This window comes from Pantherophis guttatus, chromosome 6, assembly GCF_059756535.1.
Source record: "Pantherophis guttatus breed Tessera chromosome 6, ASM5975653v1, whole genome shotgun sequence".
Classification (NCBI taxonomy): Eukaryota; Metazoa; Chordata; class Lepidosauria; order Squamata; family Colubridae; genus Pantherophis; species Pantherophis guttatus.
In genome coordinates, this window is record NC_142068.1 from 5,291,190 (window position 1) to 5,314,682 (window position 23,493).

The 23,493-nt window shown below is 43.4% G+C and overlaps 2 protein-coding genes across 11 annotated transcripts in view; both read left to right on the top strand.

Moving 5' to 3' along the window:
- Window positions 1-11,982, top strand: part of LOC148112987 (cytochrome P450 2J2-like) — a 53,827-nt gene extending 41,845 nt beyond the window's left edge. For 3 of the 8 annotated variants that reach the window (XR_015728416.1, XR_015728420.1, XR_015728418.1), the window contains 3 exons: window positions 2,547-2,737; window positions 4,187-4,328; window positions 11,844-11,982. Coding sequence is in view for 2 of the 8 variants with exons in the window: in XM_087872046.1 (XP_087728172.1) it covers window positions 2,547-2,737; window positions 11,844-11,921 (269 nt within the window). In the remaining 6 variants the exon portion in view is untranslated. Of the gene's footprint in view, window positions 1-2,546; window positions 2,738-4,186; window positions 4,329-7,527; window positions 9,763-11,843 lie in introns of those variants that run through there. The other 5 variants (XR_015728415.1, XR_015728419.1, XR_015728417.1 and 2 more) reach the window with 4 other exon arrangements.
- Window positions 11,983-11,986: 4 nt separating this feature from the next.
- The window catches only part of LOC148112989 (cytochrome P450 2C29-like), a 30,056-nt gene continuing 18,549 nt past the window's right edge, over window positions 11,987-23,493 (top strand). For all 3 annotated transcript variants that reach the window (XM_087872039.1, XM_087872040.1, XM_087872041.1), the window contains exons 1-4: window positions 11,987-12,157; window positions 13,114-13,276; window positions 16,943-17,092; window positions 19,165-19,325. In XM_087872039.1, coding sequence (XP_087728165.1) covers window positions 11,987-12,157; window positions 13,114-13,276; window positions 16,943-17,092; window positions 19,165-19,325 — 645 coding nt within the window. The remainder of the gene's footprint in view (window positions 12,158-13,113; window positions 13,277-16,942; window positions 17,093-19,164; window positions 19,326-23,493) is intronic.

Genomic DNA, 23,493 nt, shown 5'->3' on the forward strand with positions numbered 1-23,493 from the left:
CCAGGAAAGCCTGCAGTTCGGATTTCGACTTGGGGGTGGGCGCGCCTTGGATGGCCCTAACTTTGCTTTCTGTGGGGTGAATGCCCGTGCCGTCGATTCTGTAGCCTAAGAATTCCACTGATGGAACTGCTATCTTGCATTTTGTTCACTTGAGTTTAAGTCCTGCTTCTCTGAACCTCGTTAGGACTTGTCTAACCCTCTGACCTAACTGAATCTCGTCTTGGCCACTAATCAAAACGTCGTCGAAATACGGGATGACACCTGGGAGGCCCTGTAGAAGGCGCTCCATTGTGCTTTGAAAGAGTCCTGGGGCGATGCTGACCCCAAACTGAAGCCTGGTGCATTTAAAGGCACCTCTGTGAGTTACTATTGTCTGTGATTCTGCCGTAGCATCATCTACTGGCAGTTGCTGGTACGCCTGCGCAAGGTCTAGTTTTGCGAATAGCTTGCCAGGCCCCAGGGAATGTAGTAGATGGTGGACTATCGGAACCGGATAGGCACTCTGCTGCAATGCCTTGTTAATCGAACATTTATAGTCGGCGCAAATTCTAATTGAGCCATCAGATTTTATGGGCGTGACTATTGGGGTTTCCCACTTAGCGTGATCTACGGGAACTAGCACCCCTTGCTTAATGAGCTTGTCGAGCTCCGCATCAATTTTTGGCTTTAAAGCAAATGGAACTCGTCTTGCTTTCAGTCTGATTGACGCTACGTTGGGGTCTAAATTAAAGGATATCGGGGTCCCCACGTACTTGCCTAGAGTCTCTTTGAAAACATCCCGAAACTCGTGGAGCAGGGTTTCTTTAAGTGATGATCCGCTGATGCTGTGAATGCCCGTGAAGCCCATGCTGAGGGCCCGGAACCATTTCATGCCCAGTAGACTTGGTAGGGGCTTGCTAACGATGGTCAGGGGCAGCTCTTTCTGGAACTCGCCGTAGGTGACCCGGAATGTGCCCACCCATTCAACGGGAACTCGGTTTCCCTGGTAGTCGAGTAGGCGGATTTTCTGACGGGACAGCTGGTTCTTCTGAAGCTTGGGCAGGAGTGCCTTGAGTGTTGACCAGGACATGATCGATAACGTAGACCCGTGTCGATTTCCATTTCGCACGATTTGCCATCGATTTCTACTTTCATGTAGACTTTTTCCTCGTCGGTTGTGCTGGCTTGGCCGATTCTTGTGCTGTAGGTCTCCCGCTTTTGAGGTTCACGCCGTTTTCTCACGCCGTCATCTTTGATTGGCTGTTTTGAATGAGTCGGTTCTGGTTGGTCGCAGTAGTCACGTGGCTTTCGACTACGCGGAAATTGAGCTCTGCAAACTCGTGCTAGGTGGCCTTTTCTGTCGCAATGCCTGCAAATGGCTTCTCTGTGTTTACACGAATGTCTCTCATGATCCCCACCACAGGTAGGGCAGTTCTCGTGGCGGCGGGTTTGTTCGCTCGATTTCTTTTCTGTATGGAAGACGTCCTCGTCCGACTCTTCCTCTGTGCTGGTTCGCATCTCTTCTCTGTGGACGGGGGCTGTTTTCGGCCGGTCTTTGCTTGAACTGTGTCGCTGCAGCGCTTCCGACGCTTTCGTTGATGCCTCGTGTGCTCGGGCTTCGTCTAGCGGGCCGGCTAGCGTTAGGTCTGGCTTGGCTAGAAGACGCCTTTGTAACCGGGTATCTCGAACCCCGCAAATCAGTTGTTCAAGCAATGCATCGTCTAAGTCTCTGTAGTCACAATGCGTTGCGGCTTTTCGAAGCGCAGCCACATAAGCACTGACCGGTTCTCCTTCTTTTTGAACTCGTTGCCGGAGTTCATAGCGCTGAACGAATTTAGACGGAACTGGAGCATAGTGGGCTCTCAGGTTGGCCTGAAGGACGTCCCAGGGAACCGTCTGGACTGGGGTTGGCTCGCAGAGGGATTCAACCATCTCGAATACGTCTGGCTCGCAGTGGCTTAAGAACAGAGCCCTTTTTCTGTTTGCAGAGAGCCCTTGCATTTTGCTCGCTTCCAGGGAGCACTTGAACCTGGTCAGATACGATCCCCACTTCTCTCGGGTCGGATCGAAGGGGTTTGGCGGAATGTAGGCAGACATGCTGTGTCTCCGTGTTCGCTAATCACCCTGGCTGAAACTCCAAGCTCTTTTTGATTTGCCTCTTATGGCCTCTATCCCACCTTCGTCGCCAAAGTTGTAGCGCGGGAATAATGAGAGGCACAAGCAGGCTAGTAACAACAGCTCTTTAATTCAGGGTGAGACTTCAGCAAAGGAACACAGGCAACAGCCTTCTTTATATACTTTTCAGGGGCAACCAAGAACCAATGAGAAATCACTGTACCTTTGAATTTCCCGCACAAAATGGATACATACACAACAGTTCTGAATGCCATTGTTCTCAGGTCCTTCTGGAGACCTGAGTTGTCTGTCCTGGAGACCAAAAATCACCCTGTGCTGTTTTAGCGGAGTGCTTCTCTTGTTTCTGGGAACACAAAAACAATAGATGTGGAGGAAGAGAGAGATGGTTGGAGATGTTATGTATATTCTCTGAAACTGATTTATTTTTTCAGCCAAAGTCCAAAAAGAACTTGACAGTATCCTGGGTTCTTCCTCCCGGCTGATCTCCTCCAGCGATCAGAGGAACCTGCCCTACACCAATGCTGTTATTCATGAGATCCAGCGCTATGCCAACATTATTTTAATTGGTGGCCCCAGACAATCTGTGAAAGACACAACAGTCCTTGGTTTTCCTATTCAAAAGGTAAACATCCCTCATTGCCTTATATATTTCACTGAGATGGAGGTTCTTCTAGAATTGCAGCAATCCATCAAAAAATGCCAAATACATTTGATAATAATGATAATATATTATGAGTGATCTCAAGTGTTTGTAAGCATTTCTCAAGCCCAGAGATCTGACTCTGAGGTTTTTCTCCCCCAGTTGTTTGAGCATCTGGTAGTACATGACACCTTCTGTTTTGACCCAACATCTGGAGTATTTTCTAAGGAAGCACCTATTAGACTCAATCACAAAATCACACAGGGAATAGAATAGAGAATGGAGTGGAGTGGAGTGGAGTGGAGGGGTAGAGCAGAGCAGAGCAGAGCAGAGCAGAACAGAGTAGAGTAGAGTAGAGTAGAGTAGAGTAGAGTAGAGTAGAGTAGAGTAGAGTAGAGTAGAATTCTTTATTTGCTGAGTGTGATTGGACACACACAAGGAATTAGTCTCCAGTATACAAGCTCTCAGTGCACATACAAGCAACAAAGTGATAGGTCATAGATCAGGGGTGTTAAACTCCTGTTAAACTCGTGGGCCGAATGAGGCCCGTGAGGTGCTGAGATCTGGCCCGTGGGGCCACCCTGGAAACAGTGAAGGACTGGCCCGTGGTGCCTCTGCCAGCAAAAATGCAGCCCTCCCGAGCTCCGTTTTCGCTGGCAGAGGGTTGCAGGAGGCCGTCACAGCTGGAAACGGTGCTCGGGAGCCTGTTTTCGCTGGCAGAGCCATAGGCGCAAGTGGTAGGTTGCCCACAGTTTGTACCGGTTCTATAGAACCAGTAGTAAAACCAGCGGGAGGTTCCGCCCACTGACCCTGATGTCATCAGAAGTGATCCGCGCATATGCAGAAGCAAGGCAAGCGAGCAAAGTGAGCGAGCGCGATCCCGTTGCAAACCAGTAGTAAAGGTAAGTAGAACCCACCCCGATAGGCGCCCCTGACATGAGTAACATCAAGCAGGCCACGCCCACTCTGGCCACCGAGGTCAAACACAACCCTGATGCGGCCCTCAATGAAATTGAATTTGACACCCCTGTCATAGATCAGAAATCATAGTTGCAATCATTAATCATAAGATACAAACAGCAAATGATAATTCATAAGATACAAATAGGAGAAGACAGTAGGAAAGATGAGAAATTGAGAAGGATAATAGCAATACAGGCTACTACATCTTTATGCTGTTGTGTAGGCTTCCTGGAGTGCCATTACATTTTTAAAAAAGTTGTCTGATTATTAATGTTTGACTTGAGAGCATGCTGATTTAATTTAATTACATTACTGTAGAATTATCCTGCTTGTATAGTTTATTATGGTGTATGGATAGGCAGAAATTTCATATGGAACAAGCATTTTTTGACACGGAAATCTGATGTTTTCTAAAACTGGTCTTTAGGTTGATGCAACTGAACAATTTAAACTTTTATGGCTTTCTAGGGGATTATAGTTATACCAAATATATCCTCAGCCCTCTTGGATCCTAAGGAATGAGAGACCCCTAAATGTTTCAATCCTGGTCATTTTTTGGATCAAAAAGGGAACTTTATCAACAGAGAAGCCTTCATACCATTTTCCATGGGTAGGTTCTAGGGGGAATCTTCCCCCCAACAATTAAAAAAAAATATACTTAGCAGTTATGTAGAGTTCTCCAGTGTTTAGTTTTCTCATGCACATGGACATGAGTCCAGTATGTTTTTATAATTCAGAAATTCAATCTGATTCACATATTGCAGATAAAGAGACCAAAGCTAACCTTTTCATATCCTATTAATTGCAATGTGAAGTTGTTTCTTTTCAGCCCCTAATAGACTATGGAAAGGATTCTGGAAATCTTGGTTGTTTTCTTGAGCTTGGTTGTTGTCATGCCGATGTTTATTTTTTTTAATTATTATTATTATTTATTTTTAAGCAGATTTATTAGAATAAGAGAAACTTGGTGGACATTACTTTGTGTTAGACATTTCAAATGGAAACTTCCCCCCCCCCCTCCAAACTCATGACTCCAGATCACAATATATGAAGCTGGGGAATAGTAGTCCTTGGTGTTTGGTGGTTACAATGGGAAAAGATAAACTGACAATTGATGACATAAAGTGGGACTCCCAGGTCTGTATCTGAGGACATTTGGAGAGTGAGAAGTGTTATATTTTCAAGTAAAGAAATTGTAAGGAATTATTTAAAATCAGAGAAATTAGAGATTGTTTCAGAACCACAGATGAAAGGAAATACTTCTCTTTTTTTTTTAATTTTAAAAACAAACTTTATTCGTATTTAAAAAACATTTAAAACAAATATAAGAAAAACAAATAAGTTTCTCTTAATCAGAAACACAAATTACATATACATATATAGTACATATACAGTACTCGACTTCATCTATTGACTACTTTCTATTATTATATATACATATATACATACTCACAGTGGCTTATTTCCTTTTCTATCTATCTGACAGTGCAGTTGTTAATTGTATTGATTTCTTCTAAATTTCATCTTTAACCATTCCCCCTCCTCTGATTTATCCACTGGTACCATCTATTCCATATTATGCAGTATGTTTCATTACCCAATTAGTAACATAATTAGAGCTAGAAGGGAGTGGGGTTTGTTCTCTTTATATATAATGGCTTGCCCTTTCAGCATTGATGCAAGCAAGTAGTCCCATGATTGAGCTATTGTTTACCAATTGATTGTTGGTTTGGTATTAATCCTGATGTTACAGGTTTGGTATTAATCCTGACCTGCGACCAGAATTAAGAGACCAAAATTTCTGTTGCTAAGCAATGCAGTTGTTAAGAGAATTTTGCCCTATTTTATTACCTTTTTTGTCACTGCGTTCTTTTATTTAGTTTATTTGATTTGTATACCGCCCTACTCCCGAAGGACTGAGCTCTCATTTCTGGACTATCAGACTTTCCGTAGCTTGCCAAGAATTGTTATCAGTAAGCTAAACTGCGCATGTCTCTCCACCCACATTCCTCCACACTTTTCTTTCTTCTCTTGCCAGAAAGGTCCGGCTGAGAAATAGCCAGCACAAACTTTTGCAAAAATGTAACTATTAGATTAGTGAGATGTTTTATTTTCTTTATAACAAATAAATGAGTTTTCTTAGAAGATATATTTTCGGGTTTTGTTTTCTTAAAGTATGCTGGCAAGGAAAAGTCTCGATCCACTCCTCTTAATCAAGGTGTGATTATTCCAAAGCAGAATGGGATTAATCAGCGCCCTGACATTTTTGCCACAGTTATTAAGTGAATCACTGCAATTGTTAAATGAATTTTGCAGTCACTAAGCAAATCTGGCTTCCCCTATTCCGGCTTATTGTCAGAAGCCTGTTAGGAAAGTTGCAGGTGATTATGTGACCCTGGGACTGTCATAAATGCGTTCTAGTTGCTAAGTGCCCACATTTTGATCATGTGGCCATGGGTATGCTGCAACAGTCATATGTGTGAAAAATGGTTGTAAGCCATTCTTTTCAGTGCTGTTGTAACTTTAAATAGTCACTAAATGAATGGTTATCAATCGAGAACCACCTGTAATCCATGCTTATCTGGGGCTTGATTGCTGGGGTAGAGGTGTTTTGGTCCTTTTGTTTCCTTTTTAGCTTTTTGGTTGTCTCTTTTGAATGGCGTGTAAATGTTGTTCATCTCTATGTGCCGGTTGATGGCTGACTTGTCTGAGTGCCAGGCTTCAGGTATTCTCTAGAATATTTGGATTTAGATTGGCTAACATACGCTGTATGTTTTAGATAACTCCTGTGGGTTTTTTTTTTCTTTTTGGGCTATTGGGTCTTTTGTTTTATTTAAGATGTTTTGGAGGGCTTTAGTTGTTTGTGTGCTACGGTGATGTCATGTGACTGAAATGGTTTGTGGGTGGTTTCTGATATTTTTTTATAAATGGGGGTGTTCTTTTTTCATAGCTTAGTGATCGATCACTTTTTGATAGTGGAATATACTTTGCACATCTGCTTGGGCAGATCTGGAATATTCCTTTAACAGCTTTTATTTCAGAGGTCTGAATTCTAAAATCTTGTTTCTCCCATTGTCAGCTTGCACTAAAAATGGCATCTGGAAACTAGACAAATATTAATATCTGTCCATTAAAATACTTTAAGAAACCCCTAAGAGGCCTAACCTTATTATATACTTTCCCAATCAGGTTGCTTTTAGACCCTTTGGGCTTCAACTCCCAGAAATCCCTGGGCATGGGAGTCGAAGTCCTCTCCATCTGTAAAACTCCAGTGTGAAGAATGATTTACGTTGAGAGCAGGGGTGGGTTCTAATTTTTTTTTACTACCGGTTCTGTGGGCGTGGCTTATTTTGTGGGTGTGGCTTTATGGTCATGTGACAATTATTTAGGATTTAGCAGAGGTACTGGTCTACTAGGCTTTTAACTGCTTGCAGAGCTGTATCGATCTACCCATTTATTTTTTGCAGGCACTGGTCTACCCATTTATTTTTGCAGGCACTGATCTACTCATGTATTTTTGCAGGCACCGGTCTACTCATTTGTTTTCTTTTAACACTGATCAGCTGTAGGGCGGCCCTTTGAAGCCCCGGGGCAAGAGTTTAAAGTTTTTTTCCCTTTAGCCAACAGCTGGGACTCAGGAGGCAGCAATAGATTAGGGGTGGGGCCAAATAAAAGGTAAGAATAACGCGGGTGGTGGTGGGGGAGTGGGGGGTGGGGGGGCCAAACCAGGAGGTTTAAACTGGGGATGAATCCGCCCTTAAATGCTCACGACTCTTCCTGTTGCCTTTCTTCCTGCCACTCTGGTATAGGTCAGTGAGCCTGTTTGGGAGAAAACCTGGCCAGAATGGAACTTTTTCTCCTCTTCACCAACCTGCTGAGAAGGTTCCACTTTCAGCTCCCACAAGGAGTGACCGAAGTGAACACAAAATACATTAAAGGCATGACGTTGCAACCACCTTCACAACTGCTCCGTGCTCTCCTTCGCTAGCTGAACCTTGCCTTGCGGGTGACTGAAACGCCCACTGCAGTGGTCACTTACTCATCGGTACATTAAGTGGTGGCTTGCACACGTAGAGCTGCACGCACATGTGTGCATGCACGCACCAGCCATTTGTGCGGCCCATTTCCGAACTGGCCACAGCCCAATAGTGGGCCACCACCCTGGTGTTGGGAACCCCTGATCTAGATGCTTTGGAAGAGAGTTCCACTGCTAAGGAATGAATGCTCTGAATGCTCTGGGTAATAGGAAGATACATGACTTTGAAACCGAAACTAATAAATATTATCTTTCTTTATTCTAAAATGTTTGCTTCTTTTTAAAGATTTGTGTAGTAAGTAACAAAGCTCTAGTAATACGACTTTGGCATGCTGAAATATGTTCACCTCTCTTGCAGACAAAGTTCATTCTTAAAATAACATTTGTTAATGGGTCTTTAAAGGAGGAAATATCATGCAGACAGAACACCTGCCCATCATCACGGCTAAAGCAGAAGAAGCTGAAAACTACAAAGAATTTTCTTAAACTATCTTTGTTTCCAGCAGGCTTATGCCCAGAAGTCCAGCAGCTCAGGCCTGCAGTGCCGAAAAACCCCTAATCTCATCCTGAGTAAGCATACACTACATAACCTGTTTTATAATAGGATGATAAATCAACTGTTAAAAAAACTGGACACAGGCCAATTCCAGTTGCAAAATGGGTTGTCATTTCTAGTCAAGTAACTTTCTCAATACTGCAAACAGTCTGTCGAAACCCACCCAGAAAAATTTAGAATCCGACAACTATTTGCTTTTCCAAACTGTCTTCTAAAACAAATGTTTGTTATTGTGTAACTTTGCAACATTGCAGACTTTGTTCAGCACAATTTTTTATGGACTTTATTTTGCCAGACAGCCACTGCTTGCCCTACAAGATTTCCATCACTTTTATTTTTTTTCTTTTACGGATGGCTGAGATTGGAAATACTCAACAATGCCCAGTAGGAAAAAAAAATAGGCTAACATTGACAATGGAATCTCTGTGGAGACTTCTCCCAAGAAATTTTATCATCTTTCCTTGGAGGAGGGAGGGAGAAGGGAGGGAGGAAGAGGATGGTAAAAAGACAGGAGAAACTGCCAATCAAGATGTGAAATCTGTGACTTCCGGTTTGACGTCGCGGCGAGACAGTCAGGGAAATAGCGGGCTCTTTCGAGCCCTGCAAAAACCCCGACTGCCGAACCGCCGCCGATGGGTCTTTGGACTGGAACCGTCCTGCAGGGACGGGATGGAAGAGAGGCACCTCGGACGAGCAAGAGGAACAGGCAAGTTCCTCGGAGGTCGGAGGGAACTCTCTGCAAGTCGGCGGTGGGGGGCGGCAGCCATGGCGGCTGCCACGAAGCTGGGACAAACCAGGCAAGTGATGTGCAGGAGGAAAGCGGAAAAGAGCAATGCCTTTTGAAGCTGGGTGAGTGACAACCAACCCAGGCTCGAAACAACATTTGGAGTATTTTTTTATTTGTAAGACCCCTAGCCTTAAAACAACAGAGCTATGGGGCATAGAAGATTTTAAGATGAAACTTTTAAAAGAAAAGAAAAAGACCCAACTGAAAATTGATATTTGAATAGACTAAATTGGAAAAATAAACATTGAGACTTGGTTTAAAATTGAACAACTTTAAATTTGAATTGGATTTTTAAAGAAAAGAAGATAAAGAAGAATTATTATCTTTAAAATACAGTAGAAGGAGTGAATTAAGCTGGAATGTTACATAAGTGAAACAAAATGGCAATTGGCATGACTAAAGGAAATTGTGGATTGCCGAGGGACACCTGGTTTAAAAAGAAACATTGTAACTTGCTTCTTGTTTTGGAACATTGTGAATGCTACAGATAATAACCGTGGGATTTTGGCAGTGGAGCTGTTTTTTCTTTGTCTGCAGGCGATTTGACTTTGGTGAGGAAAAAAAGGGAAAGTATGATGGAACTTTTATAATTGGACTAATTGGCGCAGGATCAAAAGAAGTCAAATGGCACAGGAATAAAAAAAAAGAAAATTGATGTGATTTGCTTGAAATAGAAATAAGAAAAAGAACTAAATTGATATATGGAGGCTTTTTTTTTTTTTTAAAAAGGTAATTAGTGGAGATTTGGGAAAAGCTTTTGTTAAAGAGGAATTAATAATTGTACCTACTTATGACTGGATCAATGGCTCATTCTGAAAAGATTTTTGTATGTTTGTGTTTTTAAAAAATAAAAAAAAATGTTCAAAGAAAAAAAAAAGATGTGAAATCTGTGAAGCCAGTTTATGCTGTAGAGTTAATTCTGTTGCATTAAATTCTAATCATTAGGTGAAGGGACCTCCTCTTGGTAGCACTCCCTTCGGTGTTTTCCACAGAAACAACCGTTTGATGTAGAATGAACTAAGAGGGGCCCAGAATCAGGGCTTAGTTTCAGTGGCTAAGGATGGTTGTCCAGTCAGAGCTGAAGAAGCTTCTGGATGAGAAGTGGAACATCTTCAAAGAAAAACAAGAAAGTCCAGCTGCTTCCTGAAAAAAAAAAATGTCTGTGGGACAACCATGACTTGGATGGCTGAGAATCTCTTCAGACATCTTGTCCAGTTATAACCTTGTTTTGGCTTCATATGATTACATAAAGTATGTCAGTACAATTTGAAAGAAAAAAGTCGTGGGACCTTAATGTGATGTTGAACTGTATTCCTAAAACATGGCATTTGTTATCTCATGAACAGTGTGGGCTTTCTAAAGAGTAATTGTATGTAAAAGGGGGGGAAACCTTATTAAAAAAATGGATTTAAGGTATCACTCTGTTATATATTTTTGGAAAGCCGTTGTGTTCTAAAATGGAAGAAAATATATACGGTCTAGATTTAATGATCTGTTTAAGAGTTGAATTTATTTTCTGTCAGTCTTAATAGATAAAGAGTCATCATCATAATATATCTAGGTATTTTTCTCTCTTCTCTATTTAACCACTATTTTATATATTGAGAGACATCCTTATTGTAAATTTCTCTCTTCTAAATCACTCTTGGTACATGTCAAAAAGCGAAAAAATATTGGACAAAAATGCATACATGGCTGGAAAAAAATGATAAAACAACATATAGATTTGAAAACAGAGACTTTTGTTGGGCATTTTGCCAGACAAGTATAACAAAGGCAATGTATATTTGATTTTACATGTATTGACTGCAAAGAGCACAACAATGGAAAAGTGAAGAGATCCCAACAGATGATGATGTGATTAGAAAAATATTAGAATGTGCGGAAATGAATAAGCTAACACTTACAATTAAGGAAAAGAAAGAAACTGAATACTTTTCGACTTGGGACTTATTTTATCAATGACTAGCTGACAAAAAAAGGAGCTAGAAACAGAAATATGGAAGGATTAATGATATAAGGAAGATATGTCAACTTGGTTACACAAACATTAAGATTATTATTAATATTAATATTAATACTAATACAATTGATATTAATTCAAGGAATATTTTTGTGAATACCATGATTATTATTTCCTAGAATTCTACCCAGACAAGACAGCGTTCAATTGAAATGGGAATTTTTGTATGTAATAAAATAAAATAAAAACTTTAAAAAAAACAAAAACAAAACAAAACCACACTTGGTGTTTTTGTCCTGCGTTAGATGAAATCATAATAATCAATGATCATAGCACAGAGCAACCCCCATCATTCAGGATCCCTGAGGGAGCACTATTTCAGATCAGAGACCATTTATTTCTGCACCACAAGATGGTACGAAAGATCTGGACAGTGCAAATCCAGAAGGTCCCCAGAGGTTAGCAAAGGATTAATATTCAATATCTCTTGTTCTTTAGGTGCCTATGGACAAAATATGAGAGATCGCCTCATATTTCACCTTTTTAAAAATTGTATTATGACTTTAATTCCAGGGACCTCAGAAAAACTTGAGATTTCTAGAGAAATCAGGGTTCCAAATCAGCTCCATGACACTACAGAGAATATTCTTGTGCACTATGGACAAAATGTCTAGTTTTCACTATTGTTTTACTTTTCATACTTTTAAGATAAAGGTTTGCTATTGCTTTAGTTGAAATGCTATTAGTTTATTTGCATAACTCGATTTTCTGTCTCTGAAATAGAAAGATTTGGATCAGACCAATTCCAGGATCCAGACCAGGATTTGGAAATGCTCAAAAACACAACTTGGCACCAAATGAACAATTAGCAGCTGAATCAAGGATAGATTCAGATTGCAGCAGAAAACGGAAGAAAAAGCTGGGGAATGGCTGAGATCTGGGAAGTTCTCACTACTGTGCTGGTGGGATTTCTGATCCTGGATTTTCTAAAACTGCTCTGGTCCAGCAGACATTACCCTCCTGGTCCTCTTCCTCTTCCTCTCATTGGTGGACTCTGGCGGATTGGGACCAAGCTTTCCAAGGATACTTTCAGTAAGGTATTTGTCTGTCGGTCGGTCTTTCTATCTATTTAAGCCACGGTGGCACAGTGGTTAGAGCAGTGGTGGGTTGCTCCTGGTGGTTGGCGGCGGGGTTGCTTCGGGAGGTTGCTTCGGGCAGGCAGATGTCTGCAGTCAGGCGGGGAGGGAGACTGGCGAGAGGCAGCGGTGGTGGCCCCTTCCACGCGCAGCACATGGAGGTGGCGAAGGCAGGCAAGGCAGCCCCGGCGAGCCTGTTGCTGTGGAGGTGCGTTAATTGCTCGACCAGGGTGGCCTCAGCGGGGGTTGCATATGCCTCTCCGCCTGCACCATGTTCTGCTCCGGCCGGCTGCGTGACTACAAGTGCGGCGACCTGCTCTTCGGGAAGATGAAGGGCTACCTGGCCACGACGGACCTCGGAAGGCAAGCGGGGGTGGGAGACCACCAGGAAGGCAGCATGGAAGGCAGGCAAGCATGGCAGGTTACCTTCCCCGCATGCTTACCTGGGGCTCATGGGTGTTTATCTTTTATGCAATCCAGGACCCAAATGATTTTGGAAAATAGAGACGGGAACTGGTCGGAAAGGAAATTCCAATTTCTATGGAACGATTCCTTGCCATTTTTATTTATTTATTTATTTATAATTAAATTTATATACTGTCCTACTCCCGAAGGACTCAGGGCGGGGAACAGCCAGAAAGTAAAATATACATAATACAAACGTTAAAAACCCTTTAAAATACATTAAATACATTGGCCAGATTTAAAACACCCCAATTATAAAACCAATTTAAAAACAATTAAAAAGGGAGGTTAGGCCAGACCAGCTCCAGAAATAGATGGGGTGGGGGGTCGGGGTGGGGGTCACATGGGAAATGGGATACTAATTCTAGTTCCTGTCATATAAAAGTGATGAAGGTTCATCTTCCTGCTATAAAGTCCCAACTGTTTTCTCTTTTTTCTGTCCCAAATGGCAGCTGAGCAAGCAATATGGAGACATTTTCACTGTGTGGTTGTGGCATCAACCTGTGGTAGTAATTTCTGGATTTCATGCAGTGAAGGAAAGCCTGATCAACCGTTCGCAAGATTTTGTTGATCGGCCCCTTTCATCTTTTCTTTTAAAAATATGTAAAGGTAAAGGTAAGTTCTTCTGAAGACCAAGGTATTTTATCGTCATTTCACTGAAGAAACGTAAGACAAGAAGAATATTATTTGTTCCCCATATTAACTTCAAGCATGGTGAGGCTCAAGGAAGTGTTTGCGAGTTCCAGAGTTGGGGAAGGCTGTTTTTGCTCTCCCCAGGCTCCTAGAAAGCCCCTGGAGCCTGGGGAGAGAAAAAAACAGGCCTACCGTGCCTACCATGCCATCGCGTGCCAAAAGCAGGGGGAGCCGGGGGGGATTGCACGTGTGTGCCCACACCCATAATTCTATGTGCCCCGCCACCCCCATGCTCCCCCTGCTTTTGGCATGTGATGGGACAGTAGGCACAGTAGGCCTGTTTTTTTCCTCCCCAGGCTCCAGAGGCTTTCTAGGAGCCTGGGGAGAGCAAAAACAGCCTTCCCCAACTCTGGAACTCGCAAACAGACCGTTTCCGTCCTCCGGAGGCCCTCCAGAGGCCAGAAACGGCCAGTTTACTGACTTCCGGTGGGAACGGAAGGCCCGTTTTTCCCTCTCCCCAGGTTCCAGAGTCTTTCTTGGAGCCTAGGGAGGGCAAAAACGGCCTCCCCCACTCCGGAGGCACTCCGGAGGCCAGAAACAGTCTGTCTGCCGAGTTCCAGAGTTGGGGAAGGCCATTTTCGCCCTCCCCAAGATCCTAGAAAGGCCCGAAAATCAGCTGCACACACCGGAGCTGAGCTCACGTGCCCACTGATGTGACTCCATGTGCCACTTGTGGCATGCGTGCCATAGGTTTGCCATCACAGGTATAGGGGTTCCTGTCTGAGCAGGTGGTTGGACTAGAATAGGGATCTCCAACCTTGGCAACTTTAAGACTTCAACTCCCAGAGTTCCTCAGCCAGCAAAGCTTCCAACTCTGTTCTGTTAAATAGACCATAGATATAGGAATTTATAGATTACAGCTATTTCTATTTTTATTTAAACTTGTAGTAATATGAAGATAGTAGAATAAGACAGGAGTTTGTTTTGTGTAGAATAAAGAAATGCAATCCTAGTGTCTATTTTCTATACACGTCCTCGGGTTAGACCATAATATAGCCTGTCTGTTATTTTTGTAAATTATAATGTTTATAAAAACACCACCGAGCCAATATTATGATGATTTTTGCAGTGGTCATTATTTATTTATTTAATTTATTTTATTTTGAATTTATATACCGCACCTTCTCCCGAGGGACTTAGAGCGGTGTACAGCCAGATAAAAACATACAATCCAAACATTAAAAAACAATTAAAAGGATATATATTAATTTGGCCCCAATTTAAGATAACAAACCAATTAAAAATTAAAAATGTGTTTAAAAAAAATGTTAAGCCAACCCGGCTTGCTGAAAAAAGAAAGTTTTAAGGGCACGGCGGAAGGCACCATTATGCAAACATCATGGTCGTAGTTTTGCCAAAAAGCAGAAGTAAGTTCTGGTTTTCAGCAAAACCATCATAAAAGGCAGTCACATGACCACAGGACTCTGCAAATGGCTAGAAATGAACCATTGTTGCCAAGTGCCCAAAGTAGAGTCATGTGACCACAAGAGGGGGAGGGGGACTAACCTAGAGATAGGTTCTACTTACCTTTACTACTGGTTCACAATGGGATCGTGTGCATGCATTTGCTTCGCTTGTGCATGCACCTTGCTTCTGAGCAGATTGCCAATGATGACATCCGGGGCAGTGGGCGGGGCCTCCTGCCGGTTTTACTACCGGTTCTTGCGAACCGGTCCGAACTGGGGGCAACCCACCACTGGACATAATAGCTTTGGCTCCAGATCATAAATCCCCATTTTTAGGTAGTTTGTTACTTTGAATGATCACTGAGTGACCAGTCGTAAGTTGGGGACTACCTGTACCATATTTTAAAAAACTCGTAAAACATTGAAACTATAGACATTCATTTGCAGAACGTATAGAAGTTAAGTTATTGTCATGTATTTATACAATCTACCTGTTGTTTCCTTGTGCTTCTCTTTTGGCCATAACAGAAAGGACACTTCAGTACAGAATGGGACAACTCGCTACAGCCAACTTGCTGCGGGAGAATTCAACAATTCAATTTAATGGTTTAAAACAGGGTGTCAAACTTGATTTCATTGAGGGCCACATCAGGGTTGTGTTTGACCTCAGGGGTGTGTGGTAGGCATGGTCAGGGTGGGTGGAGCCAGCTCAAAGTCACCCGTGTCGGGGGCATCTGTGGTGGCCCAAGAACTCTGCCAGCGATGGGCTCCTGAGCTCCGTTTTTGGCTGCAACAGCCTCCCGCAACTTACTGCCAGTGAAAATGGACCTCCCGCAGCCCTCCTGAGCTCTGTTTTTGCTCGCAGAGGCACGGTGGGCTGGTCCTTCGTTGTTTTCAGGGTGACCCCATGGGCCAGATCTAAGCACCCCACGGGCCAGATCCGGCCCAGAGGCCTTGAGTTTGACACCCCTGATTTAAAATAATTTTAAAAATATTTTAATTTTTGTCATTTGCATTTCACTTTGTCCCTCCTTTGGCATCCTTTCTTTAATGATTCTATTCCACCATTTCTTTGATATTAATGTAACACTTGTCCCGCGATCAGTGGTGGGTTTCAAAAATTTTTACTACTGGTTCTGTGGGTGTGGCTTGGTGGATGTGGCATGGCTTGGTGGGCGTGGCTTGGTGGGCGTGGTAGGGGAAGGATACTGTAAAATCTCCATTCCCACCCCACTCCGGGGGAAGGATACTGCAAAATCCCCATTTCTTCCCGAACAACTGGGACTCGAGAGGCGGAGAATAGATGGGGGTGGGGCCAGTCAGAATTTTTACTACCGGTTCTCTGAACTACTCAAAATTTCAGCTACCGGTTTTCCAGAACTGGTCAGAACCTGCTGAAACCCACCTCTGCCCACAATCAGTTGGCCATGGCGAGTTGTCCCATAGTGAGTTGGTCATGGCGAGTTGTCCTAGATCAGTGATAGCTAACCTTTTTGCCATCGCATGCCAGGAGGGGGGAGCGGGGGAGATTTGCATGGCCACACCCATAATTCTATGTGCCCCACCCCACGCATGTGCACGCGACTCCCTCTCCCCCCCCCACTTCTAGCACGCGATGGCCCGGTAGGCTTCTCTAGGGGTCTCTGGAGGCTGGGGACAGCAAAAAACATTACTTCCTGTCCAACCGGAAGTTGGGAAACGGGCCGTTTCAGGTCTCTGGAGGGCCCCCAAGGGGGTGGGGAAGGCTGTTTTCTGCCTCCCCAGGTGCATAGAGAGGATCTGGAGCCAGGTGAGAAAGAAAAAAGGGCCTCCTCCCTCCCAGGCCCTCCAGAGACAGGAAACAGCCTGTTTCCCTACTTCTGGTGGGCCCAGAAGGCCCGAAAATCAGCTGGCCAGCATGCGTGCCAGAACTGAGCTGGTGTGTCCATTGACATGGCTATGTGTGCCACCTGTGGCACGTGTGCCATAGGTTCGCCATCACGGTCCTAGACCCTTTTTGGGAAAGAGCAGACAAGGCGTACAAGTGAATGTGGGAAAGAGTTCAAGGGAAACTTAGAACAAAAAGGTTGCAAGAAGCTTCGGATAGCCATCCAGCTGCCTCGCATGCTGCAATTATTTGTGGAACTTGTAAGTCATGCTTATGGGGCTTTTTTAAAATGTGAATCTTGCATTGATTCCTCAGGCATTTCATTTTCAAATGGACACAACTGGAAAGAGCAGAGGCGTTTTACCATAAATGCTCTACGCATGTTGGGACTGGGGAAGACAGGCACGGAGAGTAAACTAGAACAGGTGGCACATCAGTTGGTGGAGACTTTTGCACGTGCAAAGGGTAGGAATACTTTGAGGATATGGGAGATTGGGGAGAAATTGCATGACTCCGTTTTTCTGTTTTTTTGTGTTTTCCAATGCTAAATTCATTCATTGATTCATTCAATGGTAGGCATCACCCGTCCCCATATCAGCTTTGGGTAGCTCACAAAGTGAAATAAAACGGCAAAATTGTAATCACACTAAAAATATGAAACATGAATCCAGCTCACATCAACAAATCATGTCTTGGTCATTCAGTAAAGAATTCCAACCAACTTAGTCCAGAGCTGGATAGATCTTGAAAGCCTTCTGGAACACCAAAAGAACAGGACCTACCCGGATTTTACGGGGAACCTCATTCTAGAAGGCAGGTGCAAAGAAGGAACATTTCCAGGGTCCTAGTAGATGGTGCTGCTTAACACAAAAACCCAATGCCAACCTGCTGGATAGAAGTGGCTTGGCAGACAAACCCAGGAGGTATGCATTCCCTCACCTAACCAATCCCTATGCCATGTAAGGCTTTATAGCGGGATGAAATCTAAAATTTGTTACTACCGGTTCTGTGGGTGTGGCTTGGGGGGGTAATGTGACTGGGTGGGCATGGCCAACTTTTTTTTTTTTTTAACTTTTCAAAGCATTTTTTCTAATGCTTTGAAAAGCCTCTCTGCCGATCAGGCAACTCAGCTGGGATCGTCAGAGACTTTTCAAAACATTTTTTTTACCACCTCTTCAGCCAAGAAGTTGCAGAAAAATATGCTTTGAAAAGCCTCTGAGGATCCCAGCTGAGTCACGCGATCATCAGAGGCTTTTTTAAAAAAGCATTTTGTCGTCGGAAGAGGTTGTAGAAAAAATGCTTTTAAAAGTAAAAAAAAAAAAAAGCCTCTGATGATCGTGCGACTCAGCTGAGCATGGGGGGGGGGCACAGGGATTTTTGCTACTGGTTCTTCAAACCACCTGCCGCCATCGCTACTGGATCAGGCGATCCGGTCCGAACTGGAATCATTTCACCCCTGCTTTATAGGTTATATCCAGCACCCTGAATCATACCTGGAAGCAAATGGATAGTTCAGTTTGCCAACAGAGGTGTTTATGGGCGTACTGAGGTATGTTCATAACTGACTGTGTAGCTAAATTGTGGACCAACTGAAGCTTCTGGGTGGGGTTCAAGGGCAGCCCCACACAGAATACCTTGCAGTAATCAAGGTGTGAGATGACTAGAGTATAGATGACTATTAGAAGGACCTCCTGTTCTAAGAAAAGTTGCAACCAGAACACCAGTTGAAGCTTTGCAATGACCTTTCAGGAGACAGTTGCTACCTGTTCCTTGGGTGTCCTGGATGTCCAGGAAGAGCCCCCATTTACACCCTATTCTTGCCCAGGGAAGTGCTACTCCACCCAAGGTAAAGACAGTGTATCTCTAGATCTAAGTGGCCCTAACATCCGCAGCCAGTCAGACTTGATGTGATTGAGTTGGAAATAGTTCCTCCCCATCCAAACCTGCAAACCCTCCCCAAAGAGGACAAATCTCAACAACCTCATTTGGCCAGTATTGTGATAAAGGTAAAGGTTCCCCTCGCACATATGTGCTAGTCATTCCTGACTCTAGGGGGCGGTGCTCATCTCCGTTTCAAAGCCGAAGAGCCAGTGCTGTCTGAAGACATTGCTGTAGTCACGTGGTCGGCATGACTAAATGCCAAAGGCGCATGGAACGCTGTTACCTTCCCACCAAAAGTGGTCCCTATTTTTCTACTTGCATTTTTTACCTGCTTTCGAACTGCTAGATTGGCAGAAGCTGGGACAAGTAAACGGGAGCTCAACCCGTTATGCGGCACTAGGGATTTGAACTATGTCGAAAATGGGACATGGTGGCTCAGTGGCTAAGATGCTGAGCTTGTCGGTCAAAAGGTCGACAGTTCAGCAGTTCGAATCAGTACTGTGATGCCAAGCCCCAAACTGACAAAAAGAACCAGCTTTATTCCCATCCCTTAACAATTAAATCCTATTTCTAACTCTCTCTCTCAGTTCATCATGAAGTCTTGCTCCTCCAAGCTGGCGTGTTGTTAACATGATAATGTATAATTTCATTTACAGGGCAGCCAATTGATCCTATACCATCCATCAATAATTCAGTCTGTAATATGATTTGTCTTTTGAGTTTTGGATTCCGGTTACCCCCTGAAGACGCAAAGTTCCAGATGATATTAGAATACGTTAATAATTATAGCAAATTTGGAGGTTCCACTTTCTTATTGGTGAGTAATCAGTTTCTTATTGAGTCCCTTAGAACTTTCTAAGTCTCTTATTAGTATTCCGAAGACCACTGTACAAAAGTGGTCTTACATCTAGGCAAATAGACCAAAGTTTTAATTTACGCAGATACACGAACTAATTCCAGTTTTAAAGCTAACACTATCATCTGCTCTTGGAGGCAAAATGCCCAATGTTAGCTCCACATTGCCTTCCAAAGTTAAATTGTTCCTAAACAATTAAATTGTTTATTTTATGAATTGGTTATTTTTCATCTGTAATATAAGGAGAGTTCACGGTCGTAGATCACTTAACGTGTCAGCCAGAGATTTGGAACAGCTTTTCAGAGGCCTCTCCTCCTTTCCACTGAACATTTGATATAGTAAAAGAATATTTAGAAACCACATAGGAAATGTTCTGTTTTGTGACTGGGCAAATGTGATAGAAGGTTAAGGCATTGTACTAGGGTTGAACCTCAAGGAGAGCAAGTTGAAATTCACCTTCTGATACTCTATGGAAGTAAAACTGGAAGATTTGAGGTCCACCTCTGGTTGGTTGGTTGGTTGGTTGGTTGGTTGGTTGGTTGGTTGGTTGGATGGGTGGCTGGGTGGGTGGGTAGGTGGGTGGTTGGATGGATGGATTGATGGATGGGTGGGTGGGTGGGTGGGTGGGTGGTTAGTTGCTTGGTTTTTTTGGTTCTTTGGATGGATGGTTGGATGGATAGATGGTTGGTTGGTTGGTTGGTTGGTTGGTTGGTTGGTTGGATGGGTGGCTGGGTGGGTGGGTAGGTGGGTGGTTGGATGGATGGATTGATGGATGGGTGGGTGGGTGGGTGGGTGGTTAGTTGCTTGGTTTTTTTGGTTCTTTGGATGGATGGTTGGATGGTTGGGTGGATGGATGGATGGATGGATAGATGGTTGGTTGGTTGGTTGGTTGGTTGGTTGGTTGGTTGGTTGGTTGGTTGATTGGATGGCTGGATGGTGAGAAAAATGAGAGGAGGGACTGCTACGGATGTCCACTTACACTCCTGGAAGAAAAGAGCATAGAAAGAGCAGCGTCAACTCACGAAGCTTTCCTCACCTGCTTCCAGAAATCTAACAAACAAAGAAACAGTTCTAACAAGACATAAAGCAGAGTTTCAGAAGGGAGTGTTGGAAGAAAAATCCAGTCTGGTTCCAAGCCAGGAGAAAGGCGCTGGAAATAAATTGGTTTGATGAGTACATGGATTTTTATAGGGTTCTGAGAGGTGCTAGGGGGTTGTGCAATGTCTGAAATGCTCCTAGGGGGTTGTGCAATGTAGTGAGATTTGTGTCCTTTGCTATTCTAATGGTGGTGGGTTAATCCTGTTATAGCAATAGCATTTAGACTTATATACCGTTTCACAGTGCTTTACAGACCTCCATAAGCGGTTCACAGAGTCAGCCTCTTGCCCCCAACAATCTGGATCCTCATTTTACCCACCTCAGAAAGGATGGAAGGCTGAGTCAACCTTGAGCCTGGTGAGATTTGAACTGCCATATTGCAGGCAGCCAGCAGTCAACAGAAGGAGCCTGCAGTAATAATAATAATAATAATAATAATAATAATAATAATAATAATAATAATAATAATTTTATTTCTATACCGCCCTTCTCCCGAAGGACTCAGGGCGGTGTACAGCCAATTTAAAAACACAAGACACAAAAACACAAATACTGCAGTCTACTTCCAAATCACCGGAGTTAGACTAATAAGACGTAGATGTAACTACAACAGGAGTTAGTGTGACATTACTTTCAAAACGCCTTGCCTTCCCAGAAATGTTCTTTTGTTACTTATACCATTCAATATCCAATGCAGTACTGGATTAAAAAGTTAGGACCACTACAAGAATGTTTTGACGTTTTGCTGACCTGGTCTTTTTTCTGGAAGAGCCATTAACCTCTGGAGGGCGACTTATTGACATAATACAGAAATTTGGTGAGTGGCTGGATTACAAATAAATAGGAAAAAAACAAATATTATAGTTAAAAACATGACGGAAATACAAAAATTAGAATTACAAAACACTTTGGGCCTCCAGGTAGTTTGTAAAGTCAAATATTTAGGGATTTGGCTGTCTGATAGATGCTCCTCAATAAAGGCGGATAACTGTCTAAAATTAACTGAGCAACTAGACCAAGATTTGGAGAAATGGGGCAAGATACAATTGTCATTAACGGGACGGATAGCCTTAATTAAGACCCACGTAGTGCCCAGAATGGTATTTCTCTTTCAAACAGCCCCAGTTAGACTAGATAAAACCTTTTTTAGGAACCTGGACAGGGCTATAAATAGATTTATTTGGCAGGGCAAGAAGCCTTGAATTAAGTTGAAAACGATGCAGAAACCGAAAGAACAAGGCGGGTTGGGGGTCCCAAATTGGAAGTATTACTATAACTCGGCGGTTTTGGTTTGGATCCGTGAGTGGATTACACTACAAAGGAGACGTCTGTTAGCAATCGAAGGTCATGATCTCCAACAGGGGTGGCATGCCCACCTATGGTGGGAGAGGGGCAAACCGCCAGCATATTTTACGAAACATCAAGTGGGCGGAGTATATGGTGTACATTCGTCAGGCTTGTAGGTATGGTATACCAGGGTATTGGAGATTAAGGTGCCCTGGATTGTAGTTTTTATGCAAGGGCTACATTGTTCCCTATCTATGGTCTTTGTTGTACCCCGTGGTTTTACTACCGGTGATGCTATTACTGAAACCCCTGCAGCCGTACTAAGTGAGGCTGGTCGTGTGCGCAATGCGGGTGTTAAGGTGGTGGTTGTCCTCTTACCTCAGTTTTTGAGCACTTCCTCTAATGACATACCTCTCCGTCTTGGGTCATAACAGAGTACCCCTTCTGTCCCATTACAACGGTACACAACCATTGGGCGATCGGAGCCAAAAATACACGTGGTTAGGTCAAACCATTCACAGGAGTTTGGTATCCCTGATGTCATTCGGATAGCTGTGCCATCTTCACTGAGACACGGCACACATGGTCCTCTCCCTAACCGTTCCTCTAGTCCCCTGGTTTTCCTCGTTTTCCCCTTTACCTGCCTTGACCTCGTTGCTCCGAATTCAAAAGGTTCTATTTTCAGTATACATGTTCCTTGCCATCCAGGTTTTAATTGAATAGGGATAGGACACGTTCCCAGCCCCAATATCTAGGGGGTCCACAGTCTAGGGTTAAGGAGGAAGCCCCCCCTTTGAAAGGGGCGGAAGCACAAATTCCTTTCCGCAAGATATAACCCACATACTGACATACTTTTGGATTTGAGTAACCTCGAGCTTGACAAGTAATCATCGCTATCTTATCAAATATCCTAGGAGTCGTACAGGGATGCGGTAGAACACCATTCCAGCAATCAGGGGTGAATGCAATGGGTGGTGTTCCATCGCAAGCCCCGCTGCCAATATCATATGATTTGATTATGCGTGGTTGTTCTTCCGGATTACTCCACAAACCCGAGTTACTAACACATACCGAATTGCTCTGAACTCCTATTAGCAATAGGCTCATCCATACCCATTCAACCCCAAACCTTCCAACCATACTTAGTCCAACTCCATATTTTATAAGCATACTTATCTGCTTCCTGATGTTCTAATTCCACCCTTCTGGCGTCCCTCAATACAGCCTGTATTGTAGGGCTAGATTTAAGAGTGTAATAAGAAGGTTTCCCTACACAAATTACTAAATAGTGCAAGAGCACGTCTTCTATGACCACTATATCACACTTGTCATTACAATGTATACAAATAACACAATCAATACAATGTGCACAGCAACAGCATCCGCACTTACAATGGCAGAACCAACACATATAATCATCAAAAGAAAGTGAATACACAGTAAAGAAAGGAATAAAAATTTCTTCATCCAATCTTCCCCCGTGCGTAGAAAGTCAGCTTCCGGTGTGACTTAGCAAGGGTTTCTTCCTTCCTTGAGAAATTCCTGCCACGTGATCAGCTCTGGCGGAGAAATAGACTGGGCGAAGAGAACAGAGTGAGGCAAACGGACCGGCGGATTAAGGGTTTCTCCACACAAGCGCAGTCTATATTGATAGAATATAAAAGGAACAAATAATAAAACAGCAACGATCCACAATCCCCACATCCAAGTCTCCCACATGAAGTGCTGCCAATCTTCGGCCGTG